Source organism: Cyprinodon tularosa, unplaced genomic scaffold (genome assembly GCF_016077235.1).
Source record: "Cyprinodon tularosa strain WSP-4 unplaced genomic scaffold, ASM1607723v1 ctg187, whole genome shotgun sequence".
In the NCBI taxonomy this organism is placed as follows: domain Eukaryota; kingdom Metazoa; phylum Chordata; class Actinopteri; order Cyprinodontiformes; family Cyprinodontidae; genus Cyprinodon; species Cyprinodon tularosa.
In genome coordinates, this window is record NW_024038657.1 from 1,434,897 (window position 1) to 1,455,437 (window position 20,541).

The following is a 20,541-nucleotide window of genomic DNA, read 5'->3' on the forward strand; positions in this document are numbered from 1 at the left end:
TTGAAATTAATTCAAATTTTAATTAGTTAAAAAAATGTATAAGCATAAACTATAAAATAAAGTTATACTATTAAGTCAAGAAATAAAAAAGGATCATGCTTATTCCTCAGTGAAAGACCACTGGAAATAAAGATTGACTATAAATGTGCAGACAGCGTTTTATTTTTCTGATTTACACAAAAATACATTTCCTTTGTATATTTAATTATGCTTTGCATGAACTGCTTTTTTACATATCCACTTAAAATTGTGGACAGGTTGACAGATGTTGAGGATTAATGTTTTAAAGCTGTTTGTGCTGGTGGCCTTTAAAAAAAAACTCCAAACACATATTTGACCCAAAAAATGACTGTTTATTTCTTTCTATGCTTCCTTTCATTCAATGTACAGGTCATGAAACGAATGAGGCAGAGAAGAATGGATAACTAGCTATTTGCTCAGCTGGAATGATATGAGTGAATATAATATATAAAGTAAAATTCAAATAAGAGATCTGACTTACATTCTGTTGTCTGAAGCATACAATATAAACATGACTTAGACAAAATTTATTGTCATTTTATACACAGGCTGCATACAAAAGGAAATTTCGTTTAGTGCAGCTCTCAAGACATTTCCATTCCTTAAAGTGCAGCAGTGATAAAATGTAAACAAAAGACCGAGATATGATTTATAGTTTATCCTAAACTTCACTCAAATTCTCAGTTCCCAAAACTGAAGATTTGTGAGAAATAATGTATTTTCATCTAGATTCAGAGAAAGGTGCATAAACAATAGGGAATCACCTCTTTATTTAAGGGAATGCCAAATTAACTTTCTAGGGGTAAGAATCAGAGCTGCAAGTTATCTGGAAATCGAGGTCTTAAAGAGTCCAGAGGAAGAGTGGAAAGCTAATCGAATCCAAGTCCAAAGCACAGGGACTGGATTTGATGCTCAAAATATCATTGTACCAAGTTTGACTTTTTGAATTTTAATATTCTTATTTACACTAATTAAATGGGTGACATATGTTATCTCACTGAACATTTCTAGAAAGAAAATCTATCCTATAATTTCAGCCATTTTATTCTGTGGTAGTGAAAAAAAAATTACCTCAATAAATATTCTAATATTATTTTACAATAATTGTGAAAATCAGTGCTACACCACAGTTACTCTAGAATTTATGCATTTTGATGCATTTTAGTTCATTTCAGTTAGTATTTATTATCTTCCTATTCATAAAAAGCTATGCATGAGTGGAAATCACATTTTTGTGAACTTTGAATTGAACTGAAGCTGATCAGTTTTAGTGCATTCTGGCAACCTATACTGTTGATATGGGCCTATGCATCTGCCCTTGCTTTAAATACCATTATTCTATATTTGGCCTAAGATGTGCTTTAGACATAACAGTACTAACTGAAGGCTAAAGCCCCACATTTTAAAAATATATATAGATTAAACTTGATAACATATGAGTGGCAGAAATGCAGATAGAAGCTCCAGTTGCCGTCTGTCAGACTAAGAGGCATAAATGACAGCAGATGTCTTGAGTTTACATGAATTAAGATTGTCAGTTATTGTGCATTGAAAGAGTGAAAATATGCAAGAGCATAATGAGGTATTTTAACATAAAAAGGGACACTTTCGAATAAATAAAACTGTATGAATTATAGGTGAAAAAAAACAACTAAAGCAATTTCTCATGATAAAACTTTATTAGGATGGAGGTTACGTACATGATTATTCGAATGACAGACAATAGATACAATCCGACTCTAAACATGACAAATAGAAGTAAACAGTTTTACAAAAACATCTGATTTCATGTTCAAACAACAAAATAAATGTTTCAAATTGAAAACCTACTCGCCTTAATTACATCCTAATGTCAAATGTGCAACTGCAACAGCCATGATTAAACATCCAGTTCACTTTCAGATGCATCATAGTAGTTTAATCTGTTCTTTGCTTAAGCGGTGAAGTTGAGCTTGAACAGAACCGTTTGGGGGGTGGTGACATCAGCAACAGCTATTTCCTGACCATCTGACAAGCCCAGTTCTGCATTGGAGCAAAATAAAAACAATCTGTAATTATAATTTAATTGCAAATTAAAAAAATAAAAAATAATAATAATAATAAACAACAAAGAAACATATATTTGTATACCTTTTAAAGTTTTGCAGAGGTTTGGTCTTGTTCGTTCTTCAATGGATTTTACAGACTGCAATAATAATATAAAATCTGTTTTAATACAAACTAAAATTTTGTTGCTGCCGTCTACATTTTAGACAGTTACCTGCAGATACAAGGTCTTGTTCTTTCCTTCGAGTGTTGTTGTGATGGCAGGTGATTTCATTTGTCTGAGAGGAAAAAAATAGATTAATCGTTAAAAGTGATCAGATTTTTTCTTTAAATCAGCAATTGGTTCAGTTTTTAGAACTCACAAGGAGGCCGTCTCCGTCAGGTACTCTAAAACCTCCTGTAATTTGGCAGAGGGAGGGAACTGGAGGTCCTGAGGTACCTGACTGCATGCTGTACAATTTTCCTGTCAAAGAAAGATGTTTTAAAATAATGACCATTATTCTCTGCATGGAAACTGTGAGCACGCTACAGTTAGTAAAAAAAAAAAGAAAAACACAAACCTTTCTTTCGGCTTCAAAGGTGTAGGTGTATAGTCCATCCACGTCATTAAAGACCAGGTAGTTATTCAAGGGAATATATGCACTGAAAGGACAGATCTGACAATAATTCATACCCGCAATGGGAGAAAAACCTTGAAAGAAAGACGTTTCTATTACAAACCTTGTAGCAATTTTAAAGACCTCTGTTGCACAGGCAGCTGTAAAGAGCAAAACCAAGATTATTGAAAGAAAAGGTGAATATAATTGATTTTCCTTCCCCTGATAACAAAGATTAAAGCATTAGGCAGAAAGTTTTAACAGGGCATTTAATGAAAGCCTTAAAGACATTATGCCCCACTTCATTGTAAAGTACAAACAGTATAAACTCACAAATAACTTTTTTTTTTTTTTTTTTTTTTTTAGAAAAATAGTAAAGTGGATATTAATGCCAAGATGATAGCTGATGATGAACTCATCATCAGTCGATGAAATGATCTTCCTTCCTGCTCTTGGTGAAGGCGGACGCTTTTTTTCCCCTCCCTCAAGCTCCCTCATCTATCCTGCTTTGCTGCTTTTTTTGGAGCCTCTCTTTCGTCTAAAACTTAAAATTATGGACCTGATCAGCTAATACCTGTTTAAAAATAAATCAGTAACCTGACGGGATCTCCTGAAGCATGCCAATCCATTTTAGAAAAGACACCAATTCAGACAGTAACAAGGCCAGAAAAAGGAGCCGGGAAGATTATATTTTTAATGAGGCCATCATCACTTCAAAACCATCATCAGTCCTAATGCACTGATGCATCACTGCTAAATGGGGATGAAACACATGTGAGAAGGAAAAATGCACTTTAAATTGAAGGCTATACAAAATGTCCTGTAAACTATGCAAATGTAAAAATTAAGAGAAAATTTGAAAACTGTCTTAATAGCTCATAATGACAAACATATAATCATTTAAGATACGGACATCTCTGACCGTCTAAACCCAGCCAAAAAACCAGACCTCAGAGAAATGAAACTGATAGCACTCAACGATTGTGTCCTAATAAAAAAATGAATCTGTTTCTCCTTTACTATTCCAACAGAGACCAGTTTGCAGATGAATTAAGATGCATTTGTTTGTAGTCTGAAGACAATATGTTACTGAGAAAGTTATAACTTAAAGAAAAAAACAAAAAAAATGTAAGACAAAGCTGTTAAATTCAAAATGTCACTGCAAACACAAAGTTAGACCGATAGGCATGGTAATTATTTCCTAAAAGGCTGGATCCATTATCAATAATGTCCTAAACACTGTTGCACATAGTAGCTTTAAAAACTGAAGTTTCATACCAGCGATTACAGCGTTAGTTGATGCCACAGCAGGAATAATCCTCTTCACAACTCCTGCAACACAAGAACCCCCTGTGAGTTTAATTCCATCAGCTCCGACAAAAATAAGAAGAGGTGATACGGCAAATTAGCACTGTAGGATTTAAGGTGTTATAATTCCCATCTTCACCTTGCGTGAGTCTGTAGGTAACTCCTGTGATGCTAAACTCTGCTGCCCTTTCCTGTGATCTCTCAAACACCCACTGGATGTGTTCTGGATTGTCTCCGTCTAAACTCGTGTCTAGTTTAGAACAAAGCCAAGGGTGGAAACGTTTATACCAACTCAGTCATTTTCATAGCATCATGAAATCTTTGAAATTGTAGAAGTATGTCAGCAAACCTCCAAAAGGTCCATCTTTGGGCCACTGTAAGATTCTGACGTATTCAATGCAGTGTTCAGGTAGCCTCGGCATGGATGCAATCGTACACATGGGGAAATTTATCTAAGCATGAAAAAGTGAACACAATTCATTGCAGGAAGTTGAGGGTCATGTTTTTTTTGTTTCGTTTCGCAAGATAATGTTTTTTTTCCAAAATTTTCCTCTTCTGATTTGTTTCTTTAAACTTTTATTTGGACGAAAACCTACAGCAGGCCCGCCTCACTTTACACTAGACATTTCTCCTCAGTCTGAAAGTAATGACACATTTATATTTAAACTTTAAAGTTCACAATCTTTGAATTTTTATTGAAACGAAAGCAGTACCTGGGCTGTCCAGATTCTTCTTAATTAGTAAAAACCGAACAGTAACTAAATTCTGCCAATAGAATTCTCCTCACTAATTGCAGCTGGTAAATTAATCTGTTCACTGCAGTAGAAAATCTTACAAACCCCTTTATACTATATTTACTTTTTCATTTCACTAAAGAGTAGGAAGATTTTTTACCAACATTAGTTTTACTAACATTTTTTTTATATCAAGCTAAGCCCCTCCCCCAAAGACAGGAAGACAAAGTAATTAGAAAAGAAACAACTAAAAAGTAAAATGATTTAAACAGAGGCAATAAACATGCAAAAAACATCATAGGAAACTAGTTTCTAACAGATACTAGATGTACTACATATATTAATTGCTAATATCATCAAAATATCAAGTGTGAGTAATATTACTTTATTCTACATTTTCGTGTGGCAGGAGTTATCACTTTGCATTTTTATGACATATTTGTCCAGTTGGATGAATTATCCATGCTCAATGTATTGCACAATCAATGTATGTATTATTGCTGAAAAAATGCGTCCAAAAATAGGTTTTAATAGTAATGCATATTTCCATCTCTATTTTCAGCAATAGTATCAAATATGTTTTTTTTTTTTTTGTTTTTTTTTTCATGAAATTGTGACTCTAGAAATTATTTTGCCTCTAATTACATACAGGAAAATAAAGACATGCCTGCTGGTGGTTATGGTTGTAAAGCTGAATGTGTCACATAATCATAAAGCCTCAATAATCAACAACATTTTAATTATAATAATGATCTAATAATAATCTAAAGTGCTAAATGGTTGAAAATGGAGACAGCATAGCACTGTCGCATTAATAACTTTTCTGCACTTTTCGCACGTCTGTGCAAACCGACCCCCTGTGCTTCTCCTTCATGCCTAAAAATCCCAGAAAAACCCTGTATAGTGCATGAGCTTATTTAAGTATGTTTATTTTATAAAAAAATTCCTATTAAGTAAAAGTCCTAAAATCTCAGTTTTTAAAATGGCCTTCATTTTTCAGTGTGGGATTATGTTGATGAACTTATTTTAAAGCTTTTTAGACACCTTTACTTATCAGGCCAATCATTTTTGGGAATGGGCTTATTCTCAAAGCAGATCAAAAGGCTTTTCAAAGAAGATGTATAAAGTGAAGCTAGAAGGGGAACACTGAGTGGTTTACCTGTGGTGGGTAAAGCTCCAGAGTGCAATCAATACAGGCCGTCATGCCAGGCAGGATGACGCGGGCATTTCCTTTAAAGCCCTCTGTCCCCCCATCAATGAGGGGGATGATGGAGCTAGGATCCAGGACTCCTTCATCATAGCTCAAGAGCGATATCTAGAGATCCACAAGTAATCACCAAACATGGTAAGCTAAATCTCTTCACAAAGAACAGCAGCTAATGTAAAAAATAAAAATAAAAAAAGAGACGTATTTTATTCTCTCTTCCACTTATATCCCACCAGCATTCCATTTATCCAGCGTCTTGCAATAATGGAGTCAAGTCCACAGACAATGATGTGAAACTCTGCAAAGACAAACAGCTCAAAATGAAACCACTTACTTATGAAAATGATCTGCTAAGATTATGAGACATAAATTCACTTACGCCTGTAGAAGGAATCATTAAAGTCTTGAATCTTTTTAAAGTGACTGCGTGCCATCGCTAAGGAAAAACAGTAACATACAAGCAAGGAGCACATAATTAAATAAACATTAAGTGGTTTTATCTTTAGGGATGACGGGTGAAGGATACGGGACGACTTTACACCCTGCGATACGACTGTTGATGAAATCAGCAGCCACATGTGCCTTTGGTCTTCCAACGTCTTTGGGCCTTCACATAACAGAACGTTAACATCTTATTAATGCAACATGGGGCAAACTGGATAAACCATTTTGTTCAGAAAGCAACCTAGTGAGGGAGGGAGCAAATATTTTTTACATATTATGTGTTCTTTTTAAAATACTGATCCAGACCTAATAGATATCTAAATCAAATGTCTTGAAAATGGTTAGGAAATCTTTACGTTTCCACTAAAATGCATGCATTTCATTGGAAAACCTAAAAGAAATACAAATGTTTTGCAGTACAGTTCTTTTTATTTTATTCTGTTCTGCTGTTAAGGTTAAGAATGACTTTTAACTGTTTTTTTTAAATATAGAGGTAAAACCAACCTGAAAAGAAATTGCCTGTTGAGATTTGACACATCAATGGTATCCATGTCTACCACATGAATAAGGCGAAACCCTGACAGAGCCTATAAAGAAAAGCCCTTTCATATAACAATATATCTGAAAAGGTCCAGACAGAACATGTCATTATTGGAAAGATAAAAGCTATTTACTTACCAGATTTTTAAGAAGTTCACATCCAAGTCCTCCTGCACCAATGACCAGAATCTTACAAGTCTCCAATAAAAACTGCAGAGACTGATTTGAAACAAAGTTGTACATAAAGCTTGGTATGTCTGAACATTTGTGAGCATTTCCACACATTTTCACTATGATTACCTCGGTGCTAGGCTCAAAGTCAGGATGGGTGAAGGGACCCGGCCTCTCCAAAAACTTCTTCACATGATTCCAGCGACCCTCCCAGTCGCAGCCGCTATCTCCGTGTCCACTGTCAACAGCCATTCTGGATGCAAAACACAGCAAAAACAATAATTTCTTACTCCTTAAAGGAGGGTAACTAACTTTAGAGATCAGTGGGCTGTTACCGATCAAATCTCCATTACATACATGCATGCATGCATAAACTTGCACCTAAAGGGTAAGTGGATCAGTCCGTGCAGTTTTTAGACACCAAATCTATATGGGGAAAAAAAACATGCATACATGCAGATGACAAGCAAACCAAACACAGGAAGGCTTCGGCCAGAATTTTAATTAATCTACAAAATACTTGCTGTAATTTTTTGGAAAAATTCTCCAATTTACAGCCAAAGGTTTAAAAGACTTAGAGAAATCTTGATTGGTTTCAATTTACATCTACTCTAGTTAGAGGACTGATCAGACAAAATACTAATCATTAAGCTGATTAAAGTAAATGGAAAAAAAATATTTACATGATTTTGACTGACTAATAGTTAAAAAAATGATCAGAAAAGGATGGCTGATACTATTTTGTCATTTAGATGTAAATGAAGGAGCAGAATCAGTGCATTAAAGAGGAGCAGGATCTAAACCCCTTCTGCTGAAGCATCAAGGCTGAAATCAGCACTTTGCATCAAACTGGCCACAAAGAAAATGATGTTTCTACAATAAGAACTGCAAGAAAATCCACCTAATAAATGACTAGGGAAATTCAGTGGAAGGGGTTAAATTGCAGGAACATCATTTAGATGTTGAACTTCAGTAAACCACCTGCATCCTTTAATAACAAAAAATAGAAATCTAGTAATCAAGCAGTATAAACATGGGAGAAAAGGGCCTAGTTAATAATTAGCATTTAATCTCAGTAGGCTAATGGTGCTGTTTTGAAAACATCCTCATAGCATGCTTGCAGCTAAGAAGCACTTGCAGATCTGCCAAGCAGTTATTAGCTCTACTAGCTAATAACGTTAGCGAAGCTGCAGCTCTTAGCCAACATGTTTTATGTTTCCATGTCTGCTGGCCTAGCAGTCGCTGCTCACAGTGCAACGCAAACCTGCCGCCAGTCAGAGACCTTTATTTAGCATTCGTCACTAACTTCTCAGTCAGGTCCTCAAATCGCCTTCTTTTCTTCTCCCTGGAAATGAGACGGTAAAAAGGGGTATTTATGCGAATATGTCTGTTTTATGTCGATGATAAATTCATATTTATTGCTCATTGAGACTTACGGCTCCTCGGCATCCGCCATACTTTCAAGGTCCCATGTCCTCGATTCAGGCTGCGCGGTGTTCAGGGGCGTCAAAGCTGCGCAGCGCGCTGCAGTTCACACTTTATGACACTAGAGGGTACTGTTGCTTCCTGCGCTTTACTGTTGTTATATATTGAGAAAATGAACTGAAATATATTGATGGTCTGTGGCAATTATACTAAGCTTACAATGGGTAGAGGAGGTTAGACAGACAGGGTGGTGGTATGTACAGATTCCAAAGCAGTTTTAGAAAGTATTCAGGGAGACCGAAATGATAGAAAATATTTAGTATTAGAAATCAAGCACAGTCTATTTAGATTATATAGGGGTGGTATTGATATTTGGTTATGTTGGGTTCCAGACCATGAAGGTGCAAAAGGCAGTGAAAAAGCAGATATATTAGCAAAAAGGGCTTCAGAGGGAACAATAACAATTACAATTCCTTTTGGGAAAAGGGAAGGTAAATAATTTGGCAAAAGAGATTAAATGAAGATAAGAAAGGAAGAGGATTATATAAGGTACAAAAATCAGTATTAAATAGAATCATTAATGAGAGAAACTGAAGGGAAGAAGTAATAATCATCAGATTAAGAGTGGGTCATACCTATTTAAATGAAATTTTATATTTAATAGGCAGGAAAAATAATGATAAATGTGAAGGATGTCGAGAAAAAGAAAATGTAAGACGTACTGATTAACTGTAAAACTTATGAACATGAAAGGGAGAAATTGACAAGGATGGTTGGAAGGGCAGGCCAAGAATGGAGTCTTAAAGAAATATTGGGAAATTAAGGAAATATATAGGATATTCACAGATTAAGGAAAGCATTATTCATTCATCTACAAAATACAAAATTAAAAAATAGAATTTGATGTAAAGTAATGTTGCTACACACTCATATACAGTAGGTGGCGGTATGCACCTTAAAGTTGCTTGCGATCCACCATGATAGAAAAGAAGAAGAAGAAGAATATTGACGGAAGTTGGAAAATATTCGACTGGAGCTTCCGTACTTTGGGGTCTAATCCAGAAAATATAACGCTGTTGCTTTTCATTTGCCTTTAAAATACACATGGCACCAGGATGCTGTAAATCATTATTTTTCCAGATTAAATCTTACTGAGCTGCATAATATACATGAAACAACAATTAGATTTATATGGTGACATGTTTTCATGCGCTTTTGCATGTAAAGAACGGTAAAATTGATACATTTTTGTGACACGTTTATTTATATGGAGCAAATGGGACCGGAGTAAAAGTAAAATTCCGTTATCATAACGTTATTTCCTTTCTTTGTAAGAAAAAAATAATATGTTGGTTTTTGTTTCTCGTTAAATGTAATTTGTCGAGTTCTTATTTCTACAATGTCAGCAAACCTTTAGTTGTCCAATTTTCTTGTCGTTTTTATTTCCTTTCCATTCAGTTTTAACCCATGCTACGCGTTGTACAGCACGGGTTCATTTTGAAACCACACTCCAGTCTGGTAGGTGGCGGTAAATGCACCTTTAGTTGAAGAAGAAGGTTCATATTTTTTTGACTGATCTCGCGAGAGTTGCTTCTAGTATGCTCTGTATAGAGAGCAGAGAACAGCTGACCCGTCCAAAACAGTATTGTTTTGATTTTTTATTTTTTTTTATAACACGCTGAGCTGAAGTCATGGCAGCCAAAATGGAGCTCGCTCCTCTCAGACCGTGGAGTGACTTCTTTCCCGGAGCGGACAGGTTCTCCAAACCAGAGTTTGGAGATTTAACCAAGTGGAACGATAGAATGATCAGCAATTTGATGTATTACCAGACTAATTATTTCATCGTAGTCTTGATTGTCTTTCTCTTTGTGGGGTAAGTCTTAGCTGCAGTAGCTAATAGCATGCTACTAGCATCCGTCAGTTTTTCCACACGCCCATCCCGGATATGCAGCTTTTTTTTTCTTTTTTTTTTTGCATTACAGTAAAATATTTAGACAGTTTTTAACTAAATATAAATGTGTTAATATTCTTACTGTCGACTTTGCTTTGAAATATTAAATATTGATGCAGAGCTTTCAGTTTTACAGTTGCCATACATTCATGTTTCATACAGCGGTTTTTTTGTTTTGTTTTCCAGGTTCCTGAATCCCTTTGGCATGTTTCTGGGTGGTACTGTAGTTTCGTTGGTCTTCGCTGGTTCCGTTTGGGCCGGGGAGAACAAGGCCATAATCAAGAACTTCAAGAGGAAGAACCCCACTCTGTTTGTGATCGGGGTCATGGCCACCAGCTACTTTCTGCTCTCACTGTGTGGAGGTGTCATGGTCTTCATCTTCGGAATCACTTTTCCTTTACTGCGTAAGTCTCACTATGTGGGAGTGTGATCTATTGTCACAATCTACAATTCCTCTAAGGATTTAAATCTGCCAGAGTTTGTTTAAAGAGATAGATATTGTTATTATTTATATAGTAGATATGAAATGTAGTCGAATTAAACTGAGGTAACTGTCACATTTTTTTTTTTTTACAGAAGGTATTCTGAAAGTTAGCTGAAATATTTTGATCAAATAGTTTTGCACATTTGCAAAACGAGCAGCAATAGTAAATACCCTATGCACACACACACACACACACATATATATACACTATATTGCCAAAAGTATTTGCTCACCTGCCTTGACTCACATATGAGCTTAAGTGACATCCCGTTCCTAATCCATAGGGTTCAATATGACGTCGGTCCACCCTTTGCAGCTAGAACAGCTTCAACTCTTCTGGGAAGGCTGTCCACAAGGTTTAGGAGTGTGTTTATGGGAATTTTTGACCATTCTTCCAGAAGCGCATTTGTGAGGTCGCACACTGATGTTGGACGAGAAGGCCTGGCTCTCAGTCTCCGCTCTAATTCATCCCAAAGGTGTTCTATCGGGTTGAGGTCAGGACTCTGTGCAGGCCAGTCAAGTTCATCCACACCAGACTCTGTCATCCATGTCTTTATGGACCTTGCTTTGTGCACTGGTGCACAGTCATGTTGGAAGAGGAAGGGGCCAGCTCCAAACTGTTCCCACAAAGTTGGGAGCATGGAATTGTCCAAAATGTCTTGGTATGCTGAAGCATTCAGAGTTCCTTTCACTGGAACTAAGGGGCCAAGCCCAGCTCCTGAAAAACAACCCCACACCATAATCCCCCCTCCACCAAACTTTACACTTGGCACAATGCAGTCAGACAAGTACCGTTCTCCTGGCAACCGCCAAACCCAGACCCGTCCATCAGATTGCCAGATGGAGAAGCGCGATTCGTCACTCCAGAGAACGCGTCTCCACTGCTCTAGAGTCCAGTGGCGGCGTGCTTTACACCACCGCATCCGACGCTTTGCATTGCACTTGGTGATGTATGGCTTGGATGCAGCTGCTCGACCATGAAACCCATTCCATGAAGCTCTCTGCGCACTGTTCTTGAGCTAATCTGAAGGCCACATGAAGTTTGGAGGTCTGTAGTGATTGACTCTGCAGAAAGTTGGCGACCTCTTCGCACTATGCGCTTCAGCATCCGCTGACCCCGCTCCGTCAGTTTACGTGGCCTACCACTTCGTGGCTGAGTTGCTGTCGTTCCCAAACACTTCCATTTTCTTATAATACAGCTGACAGTTGACTGTGGAATATTTAGGAGCGAGGAAATTTCACGACTGGATTTGTTGCACAGGTGGCATCCTATCACAGTTCCACGCTGGAATTCACTGAGCTCCTGAGAGCGACCCATTCTTTCACAAATGTTTGTAAAAACAGTCTGCATGCCTAGGTGCTTGAATTTATACACCTGTGGCCATGGAAGTGATTGGAACACCTGATTCCAATCATTTGGATGGGTGAGCAAATACTTTTGGCAATATAGTGTATATATATATATATATATATATATATATATATTCAAAAGCTTCTTACTGCACAGAATGTTCTGCTTTTGCTGTTCTGCTATTTATGGAGTATTGTTAGCACAATAATCTAATATGAGACAGAGCAGCTGCTCGGAAAGAGCCTGCCATCAGTCGCTGAAAAGATATGCCACTTTTAGCTTGCCAAGTGTTGTTTAATAACATCATTAACTTACTGTTTGGAGGGGCTCATTTTAGTTTCCACATGAACACTTTTTTAGTTTAATGAAAAAGGAAATAATCTAAGAACAGAACTGGAACCCTCCCACACACACACACACACACACTATCTACTATATTTGCCAGATAAAAGGATGTGACAGAAATAAAAGCTTCAAAAGATGTGCTTAAGACTCCTGAACTTTCTCTCCATCCTGAGGCATAAACTGGACATCAGCCAAAGGATTTTAGCAGACTTTATCATCAGTAAACACAGCAACTCTATAACTCTGGCAAACAGACAAAGCTGTTTGATTACATCCCAGGAGATCTGCCCGCTAGCTGTGTTGACAGGTTGCTAGGGCTTGTTGATTTGGACAGAACCGCATTGGCTGCCTGATGTCATGCAATCAGTATCTGTCAAGGAAATAAAAACCTATACCTATATACTTCCCCACTGATGTGAATATTCCAAACAATAGTTTTGTTTTCAATGCAGATAATTTAGATATCGGACTAAAATGCATTCATTCTAATCTTTTTTTTGTTTGTTTGTTTGTTTGTTTTAGTTATCTTGATCCATGCATCTCTGAGATTGCGCAACATTAAAAACAGGCTAGAGAACAAAATTGAAGGCGTTGGGCTGAAGAAGACCCCAATGGGCATGCTGATGGATCTTCTTGACCAGCAGGAGGACAAGATTAACAAGATTCAAGATTTCTTTGAAAGTAAAGTGAAGGAGTAATCTTTAAGCAAGTTGAATGCCAAAGAAAGCAGGTGTATAAAGAAGGGTTCAAATGGTTAGAGCATTATCCTGAGAGTCAATATTTTCAGTCCTTGCACATGTAAAATTACTAATATTTACATTTCCCACTTTTGTTCCATTTTAGTTTTAGATCGTATGATAGTTCTAATAACCCTTACAATATTAACTGTACAGTTAAAGATTGCTGTGTGAGCAGAAAGATGTGAGTCGTATGACTTAAGTTTTTTTTTTTTTTATTGCTATGTGCAAAAATCCAAAATCGCCTCCCAAATTATGCGTGAAAACTAGAAAAATTAAGAAAAGAAAATGACTCCTAAACGCTTTATCCTTGTTTGTTACCTCAGATTTGCAATGTATAATGTCACTTAATAGGCCCATATTAAACTATAACTGAAATTACAGAGGCCCTAGAAGGTGTGCACAATCCTATAAACAAATCTATTATTAACCCAAGATTTTTTTTCCAATCCTCATTTGATATACATCCAGGAAAGTTCAACCCGAAAGCACATTTTGGTAGGAAAATATAGCAAAATAGAATAAAAGCTGTAATGTTATCCTCACATAAATATGTGCACCCTTGTTTTGAAACTTTAAAGTGTTCCATCTTCTTGGAGACACGTCAAACATAAGGGATTTAAAATATCTAATTGACCTGCTGTTCTTTTTATTTTTCTTATTTTTTAAACCCAGAAAAGCTAATAATGAGTCAGAATAAGTCATTTAACAGAGGTATTCATAAGGAAAGGAGCAAACACAAAAGGTCACATTGTAACATTTTCAGTCATAATTGAAAAAGTAATGTGAAAAGAGTGACACACATTAGAGAGTGGATATTAGTTCCAAAACTAACAAAGACAAAATGGGAAGTGGTCAGAAAGCTGCAGGAATATCTGTCAAGTACTGTTTGGGTTCTACAAGTCAGAACAACCTCCTCTATTCTCTATTTCTCTGGTCTACAGAGCATTTCTAATGTCTGGTATTTTCACAGAGCGTATTATATGATGAAACAGGATCCACAACTCATGGTCACACCATTTTTGGCCAAAGTGTTGAAATTATTTATCATGGAATAGATAAATAGTTGTTCTAAATCAGGAGTGTGTAGACATTGGAGAGCCACTGATTTAAAGCCACCTTAGTGGTTGTTTAATGGCAATCATGTTTGGAGGAGCTTTATAAATACTGATCTGAGACCAGTTTGTATCGTTGATAAATGCCCTTTTATTGCCTGACCAAATATAACAGAAATATTTCCTTTTTTTTCTCTGTTGTCAGTAAGTTGCCAAACTGACCTCAGTATATATATATCCTCTAATCGCAGCTATGCAATACTGAAAAATGAATGGCAAAAGTCTCTATTATATAACTATGAAGTCTGCATGTTGTATCTCAGTTTTTTTTTGTTTTGTTTTTTGTTTTTTTATATTAGCATAAAGAAAGCTTGAAATGGCAGCAACACCTGAATGAACACACCTTGTTCCCTTTTTTTACTGTCCGGTCCAATTAAGCCCGTCATCTGACACAAATTTATGATGTACTGCTTGTTTTGTTCTGTTGTTTTGCTTCTCAAAAATGCACTTTGAAGGCTATGCATGTTTTGTTTACAGAAGGCCTGAAGGAGAGATGCTACAAATGCAATTTTTATCTGTCTTTTTCATTATTTAAAATACTGTACACCAATGACATTTACTAGCACCAAAAATAAGTACTGTTTGTCTTGTGTAAATTGAATAATTTGCAGTCTTGGTGTGAATAAAGAGATATATAAACAAGTCTTGCTCTTGGTTTATACATCATATTTCAATATGTAAGTATCTGATTTACAGAAGCATTAAAAGATTTAACATTTATTTATGATAATCTAGATACTAAATTCAAGTCAATTTTTAGAGCTGGAATTTATCATTTATGTTAAGTTAAACCTACTTTCACTATCAGACTAAATTAGGGGAAAAATTGTAAAATAAGTAGATTTATCTTCCAAAGCAAGTAAATCTAATAAGAAAATAAAGATATGCCCAACTACATGTGTATTTTGCACGCATTCATACAATGCTGGTTTCATAGAAGAAAAAAAAATCCAGATGTTTCCTTTTCTTTCTTTTTTTACTAAGCAAATACATTCGATTTTTCACACTTTACGAAAGGCATTTTGCAGATCTTTTCACAATACAAGATTGACCTTTGTGTGCTTAACAGACATAATCCTTAAAGTATACAATTTTTTTTATTTTAGGATATTAAACTACTTTGAAAGGGTAAATATATTCAATAAGGTATGTTTTGTGGCTGAACATTAAATACATTCCATTAAGAGTTTATAAGGCTAACATTTCAGTGAAAAAGTACAGCTGAGAAACAAAAACTTCTTTTTTTTTCCTTGTGTGGCAATGATGCTTTTCACCCTTTTGGGCTGTGCAGGTAATTTACCAACATAAAGTATCAGTACAACAGACACACTCAACAGTGAGAACATAGCTGAGGTGGAGTCAGAGAAGACTTGTTTCACTTGATTCCAGGACTTTTGGGAGTGGCACCTGTGAGAAAAAAAAGAACAAATAGTTCACTTTTCTATGAAGGAATAATCTGGATTTTTTTTAATGATAGGTTTTGTAAAGATATAATCCCTCTCAGTTTGCTTTTTATTGCTATAGAAATAATCAAATTAGATTAAAAAAAATAAATCATCATTGTGGTGAAATCAAATAACACAGGATTGTGTTGCAAGAGAATCCTTTGAGAGAGGATATGGAAATACAGGAACGTACCATCTTTGTTTAGTTTGAACAAAATGATGGTGCAACCCTAAATCAAAAAGTTTGAACCACTTCTTGTGGACTTGGAGCTGAGTTTATAAGTTTGTATTACTGAGGTGTTTTTATGGAAATATGATTTTTTTCCTATCTGGCCATTTGATGTTGTTTGATTAGGAATATTTCCTTAAAATTGCCATAGCTCTGGGGTTTTCCACACTCTTCTAAGCAGCTCACAATACTGTTCAATAGGTAAGGAAACTAACAATGTCCTTGAACCTCACTTAAAATTATATATATACCTGTTCTTAAATTGTATGGAAACTGGATGAAATTATGTAGTGCCTGAAGATGACCCTATTATTTTCAGTTGAAAAAAGAAACTAAAGTAATAAACTTAAATACCTGTTCTCTATTCACAACAATAACTAACATGTGCTTCTGATCAACTTTCTCTATAGCCATATAGATTGGGGTACTCACAGATTTGAGATATGCCACATTGCTCTTTTTAATCTCATTTAGGAGCTCATCACGAGGTGTGAGATCAACTTTTGGAGGTTCTCTTCTGCGAGGGACGGGTTTCAAAGTCTTTATCACATCCTTTAGGTTGGCCTTTTCTTCCACTGTCTCTCTAGCTCCTCTGTCTTTTACTCTGGGAGTCTTTCTCAGTTGGAAACTTGGGTTCTCTGCTCTCCTGTCCTCCTTTGGGTCCAGGTCCAGGAAAGGATCCCGTTTCTTGGGAGTTCTCTTCAACTGAATGTCTTTTAATGGGTTTGCTGGTTCTGCACAAGGCTGTTTGGGAAAGCTGTTGCGTTTTGGATTCTTTTGTTGCTCTGGCTGCTTGTTCTGATGTGTCGTTTGAGCTACGGTGTTCTCTTCTGGTATGGTAGGGACAAGTCCATGCTCCTGTAGGAGCTCAAGTGGCGGTATATATCCCAACATCTCAAGCAAACCAGGAGGCAGATTGAGACTGTTCTCATACATTTGCATCATTTCTTTCTGCTCTTTGAGCTGCTGCTGCCTCTGTTCCTCCTTCCTCAGCTGCCTCTGACGGTCAAGGTTCCGCGTTAAGAGGTTGGTCACCACCATCCTGGGCCCAGGGAGCTCAAAGTGGTAGCCTATCTTCAGGAGGGTGTTGTTTGCCTTGAGCAGACGAGAGATCTCCATCTCTGCATGGTGACCTAACATGTGTCTCTGATTGTGAAAGCGCAGCTCTGTCAGAGTCTCATTGAACTGGAGGCAGCGGATAATGGCGACAATGCCCTTTCCAGTTATGAAGTTGGACTCAATATTCAAAGTTGTGATGCTGCGGTTTTCTCTAAGCATGTTAGCCAGGCTGAATGCAATGTTTTCATCAGCACCTGTGTTGGCTATGCTGAAGGTTTTTACATGTTTATTCTTTTTCAGGGCATTCACGTAGTCCAAAAGCATCTCCTTGGGAATGTTTTCAATGTTGTTCAGGTTTACCTCAGTGACAGAAGGATTGTTATTACGGATTTTGTCAAGAGTTGACTCCAAGTTTGTCTCGTTTCCTGATGGCCGTGATGTCATTTTGATATTATCAAAAGCCAACTTTGGAATTTTTAACTTGTTCACTTTTAGTGGCTCTCTTTTTGGAAAGTCATCATTGATTTCATTTGTATCTTGAGTCTCATGCGGGACAGAGCACTCTTTATTTACTTTCTCCTCTTTAGCTTCATTGTTAACCGAGGCTACCTTTGTGTCTGGAACAGACTGGCTGTCCACTTTGTTATTTTCAGCTGATTTTTCTAAGTTATTGGGAGGCTCTTCATCTTCATCTGCTTTTTCAGGTTTGAGTTTAAAATATACTTTCTCACTACTTTCATTGTTAAGGTCATTCACATTGTTCTTTTCCATCTCCCCTTCATCTTCTTCATATATTTCTTCAATTATCTCCTCAATGATTTCCACTCCATCTGGATAGTCAGCCCCATCTTCCTCAATAATTTCTTCAACCACTTCATAGACATATTTGGTATCTGAGTTCTCTTCTTTTTCTTTTTTTGCAGCCTCCTCCTGAAGGATTTTCTAAAAGAAACAAACCAAGACATTAAGCTTTGCAAAGGTATTTTCCTTCACTGACTTACATTTTACAACCTTACGGCTAAAGTAACCTACAAGGGTTTGAGCTCTTACCTCACTGGGCAGCAGGGTAGCAGGGACCCTTTCTTCTTCAAGCATACGTTTTGATTCTTTCTCCCAGTAGAGATAATCAACCAGCGATCTGTGGTCGAACGATCCTGTTGGAGGTTTCTCTGTCTGGTCCTTCTGTCTCTGTCCCACTGGTACAGTGTCATCTGGAGCAATAATGATGTCCATCTCACTCTGGAGCTCCTTTAGCTCCTCAGGTGAAAGCATTGCCAGGATTGCATCTTCATCAATGTCCTCCTCATTGAGATCCTCACAGTCTCTGATTTCAGACATACCTGCAATGTATTGATTCTTTCTGTAGCTGATGTTGAGGTGAGTAGTTTCTATTCAGTCCGGAGTTGAGCACAGAGCAAAGCGAGAAGCCTCTGACTTCAGCCTGAGATACGTTGCCTCATGTCTTGTCTAAATTTAAATGCTGTGAACCGTGTGGAAGATATTTAAAGTTGAAGCAGAGGAGAGACATGCAAACATTCCACCCAGCTGGCTCGGTCATGAGGATCTTTTGGGATGACAGCTGCTTCAAGTAAAGGAAAGCGGGGAAATGACAGCAGCAGGTGGTCCATTAACACAAGCCCAGTTTGATGACACTGGGGGAGGACTCCACAGCAAACAGACTCTCCTGGAACGCATGTGAAGGCATAACCTTTGGGGTGCTATATGACAAATTATAAACCAGAGAACATTGTTAGCCAAGAAACATTCCCTTTTTATTTTCCTTTTTTCCAAAGGTAGAGGTGAAATGTTAGATAAAGTTATGTTTTGTTTTAAAGGGTTAATGTCATGCAAGATCTAGATCGTTGGCCCTCTAATACATTTTGGTTTTTTATTGTGAGGCTCTTAGAGAGCAGAAAAGTTTATTTTTTTTCCCTCAAGGTGCATTGTAGATATTCTTTTTATTTCACATTTTTTCAATCTGGTTAGTTTTTGTATTTCCTTTTATGCTTTTCTGAACAGTTAACCTCACAGTATTTACTGTTTGCACAACTTCTAAATGACACCATAGAATTCCTGCTAACCAGTGTCACGGACGGATCCATCTTTTTATTTGTCAAAGCAAATTTGTTGCCAAAGCTCAGGTGGATAGGTAACAATGGTTGGTTGTTGGGTGTTTAAACCTACATAATTAATTTAATTAACTTCCATCTCTGCACTGCTATGAGCATATCTCAAACTACATAAATGGCCTTATTCGCCTGATCTGTAACCTGTGAGGGGGTTGAGTGTGAATTGCATTATTTGGAATTTCATAAGATGACACAACAAGTTGTTCAGACACACTTTAGAACAAGGGTAAAATGTTTTTTTTTTTTTTTTTTTTTTTTTTTTTGGGGGGGGGGGGGGGGGGGGGGTTGTTGTTTTTTGGAGCAATAATGAGGAACTTAAACCAAAGCATTGTAGTTTCAAAACTGAATGGTTGTCCTTTGTCATTTAGATATGCAGAAATAAAAACTCTTTGTGTCCTTTCAGCTGCTGCCATCAACACCTTTGTTTATAGATGTTGGAGATCGGCCTGTTTTTCAGTGTAGTCCTGTTTTTCTGACTGTGACTGGCTGAATGTGCTCTCATCATCCTCTGACATGGGAGTTGGCTCGCAGCTCGTTTGCCAGGCTGTGTGTTTCCTGGACGGGGCCGCATTTTACAGTTGCTTTTTGTATCTCTGCTTCTGTCTCCTTGAACCCCAGGTTGCCTCGGCAGATGGACGCTCACACTGAGCCTGGTTCTGCTGGAGGTTTCTCCCTGTTAAAAGGGAGTTTTTCCTCTCCACTGTCGCTACAAGCATGCTTAGTGTGCATTCGAGTCAAGGAGTTGATGCAATCAACTGGTTTTCATTAGTTAGAAAACTTTGAATCAGTTTGATTGTATGATCTGGTGAATTGTAAAGTGCCTTGAGATTACATGTTTTGTGAATTGTCGCTTTATAAATAAACTGAATTGAATTGCTCCCATATTCAACTCTCAACAGACTTGGCAAAGTTTTATATCTGGATGCTCTTCAAGATGCAACCAGCATAGGAACCTGTTACTTGGGCCCTTCACATTACAACCAAACTGCTTTATCATCAGGACTGATACTCTTGGATAACACGTTCATTGTATTAATCTGCTGTATTTTTGCAAAACAAACAAATGGATTCATCAGACAGTAGGAATGATCTTGTGGGGCTTCTGCTTCAAACTAATCTGTCTGGTTTTGGGAAATCCTCAATGCTAAAAGATTTCCAGCACTTCGGAGCAAAACTTGTAATGATGACAAGGCATGAATATTAC

The 20,541-nt window shown here is 37.0% G+C and overlaps 3 protein-coding genes across 5 annotated transcripts; 1 reads left to right on the forward strand and 2 right to left on the reverse strand.

Moving 5' to 3' along the window:
• Window positions 1-1,678: 1,678 nt before the first annotated feature.
• On the reverse strand, window positions 1,679-8,623 carry LOC119782023 (NEDD8-activating enzyme E1 catalytic subunit). 3 transcript variants are annotated; one of them, XM_038282750.1, is made up of 18 exons: window positions 8,504-8,623; window positions 8,374-8,412; window positions 7,197-7,320; window positions 7,035-7,115; window positions 6,861-6,943; window positions 6,439-6,519; window positions 6,292-6,335; window positions 6,146-6,210; window positions 5,865-6,020; window positions 4,321-4,423; window positions 4,111-4,221; window positions 3,942-3,995; window positions 2,788-2,824; window positions 2,628-2,709; window positions 2,430-2,530; window positions 2,282-2,345; window positions 2,152-2,206; window positions 1,679-2,043 (listed from the first exon to the last, which is right to left on the reverse strand). In XM_038282750.1, the coding sequence occupies exons 1-18, from the start codon at window positions 8,521-8,523 to the stop codon at window positions 1,955-1,957; spliced, it is 1,389 nt and encodes a 462-aa protein (XP_038138678.1). In that variant the 5' UTR covers window positions 8,524-8,623; the 3' UTR covers window positions 1,679-1,954. The 3 variants fall into 3 exon arrangements, with proteins under 3 accessions (XP_038138678.1, XP_038138679.1, XP_038138680.1); XM_038282751.1 differs by having other exon boundaries at window positions 8,350-8,412; window positions 8,504-8,600; XM_038282752.1 differs by having other exon boundaries at window positions 8,318-8,412; window positions 8,504-8,600.
• Window positions 8,624-10,140: 1,517 nt separating this feature from the next.
• Window positions 10,141-15,116, forward strand: LOC119782024 (PRA1 family protein 3-like). The gene is made up of 3 exons (XM_038282753.1): window positions 10,141-10,365; window positions 10,630-10,847; window positions 13,146-15,116. The coding sequence occupies exons 1-3, from the start codon at window positions 10,184-10,186 to the stop codon at window positions 13,319-13,321; spliced, it is 576 nt and encodes a 191-aa protein (XP_038138681.1). The 5' UTR covers window positions 10,141-10,183; the 3' UTR covers window positions 13,322-15,116.
• A 316-nt stretch (window positions 15,117-15,432) lies between these two features.
• On the reverse strand, window positions 15,433-18,757 carry lmod3 (leiomodin 3 (fetal)). The gene is made up of 3 exons (XM_038282749.1): window positions 18,259-18,757; window positions 16,582-18,150; window positions 15,433-15,882 (listed from the first exon to the last, which is right to left on the reverse strand). The coding sequence occupies exons 1-3, from the start codon at window positions 18,544-18,546 to the stop codon at window positions 15,835-15,837; spliced, it is 1,905 nt and encodes a 634-aa protein (XP_038138677.1). The 5' UTR covers window positions 18,547-18,757; the 3' UTR covers window positions 15,433-15,834.
• Between the last annotated feature and the right edge of the window lie 1,784 nt (window positions 18,758-20,541).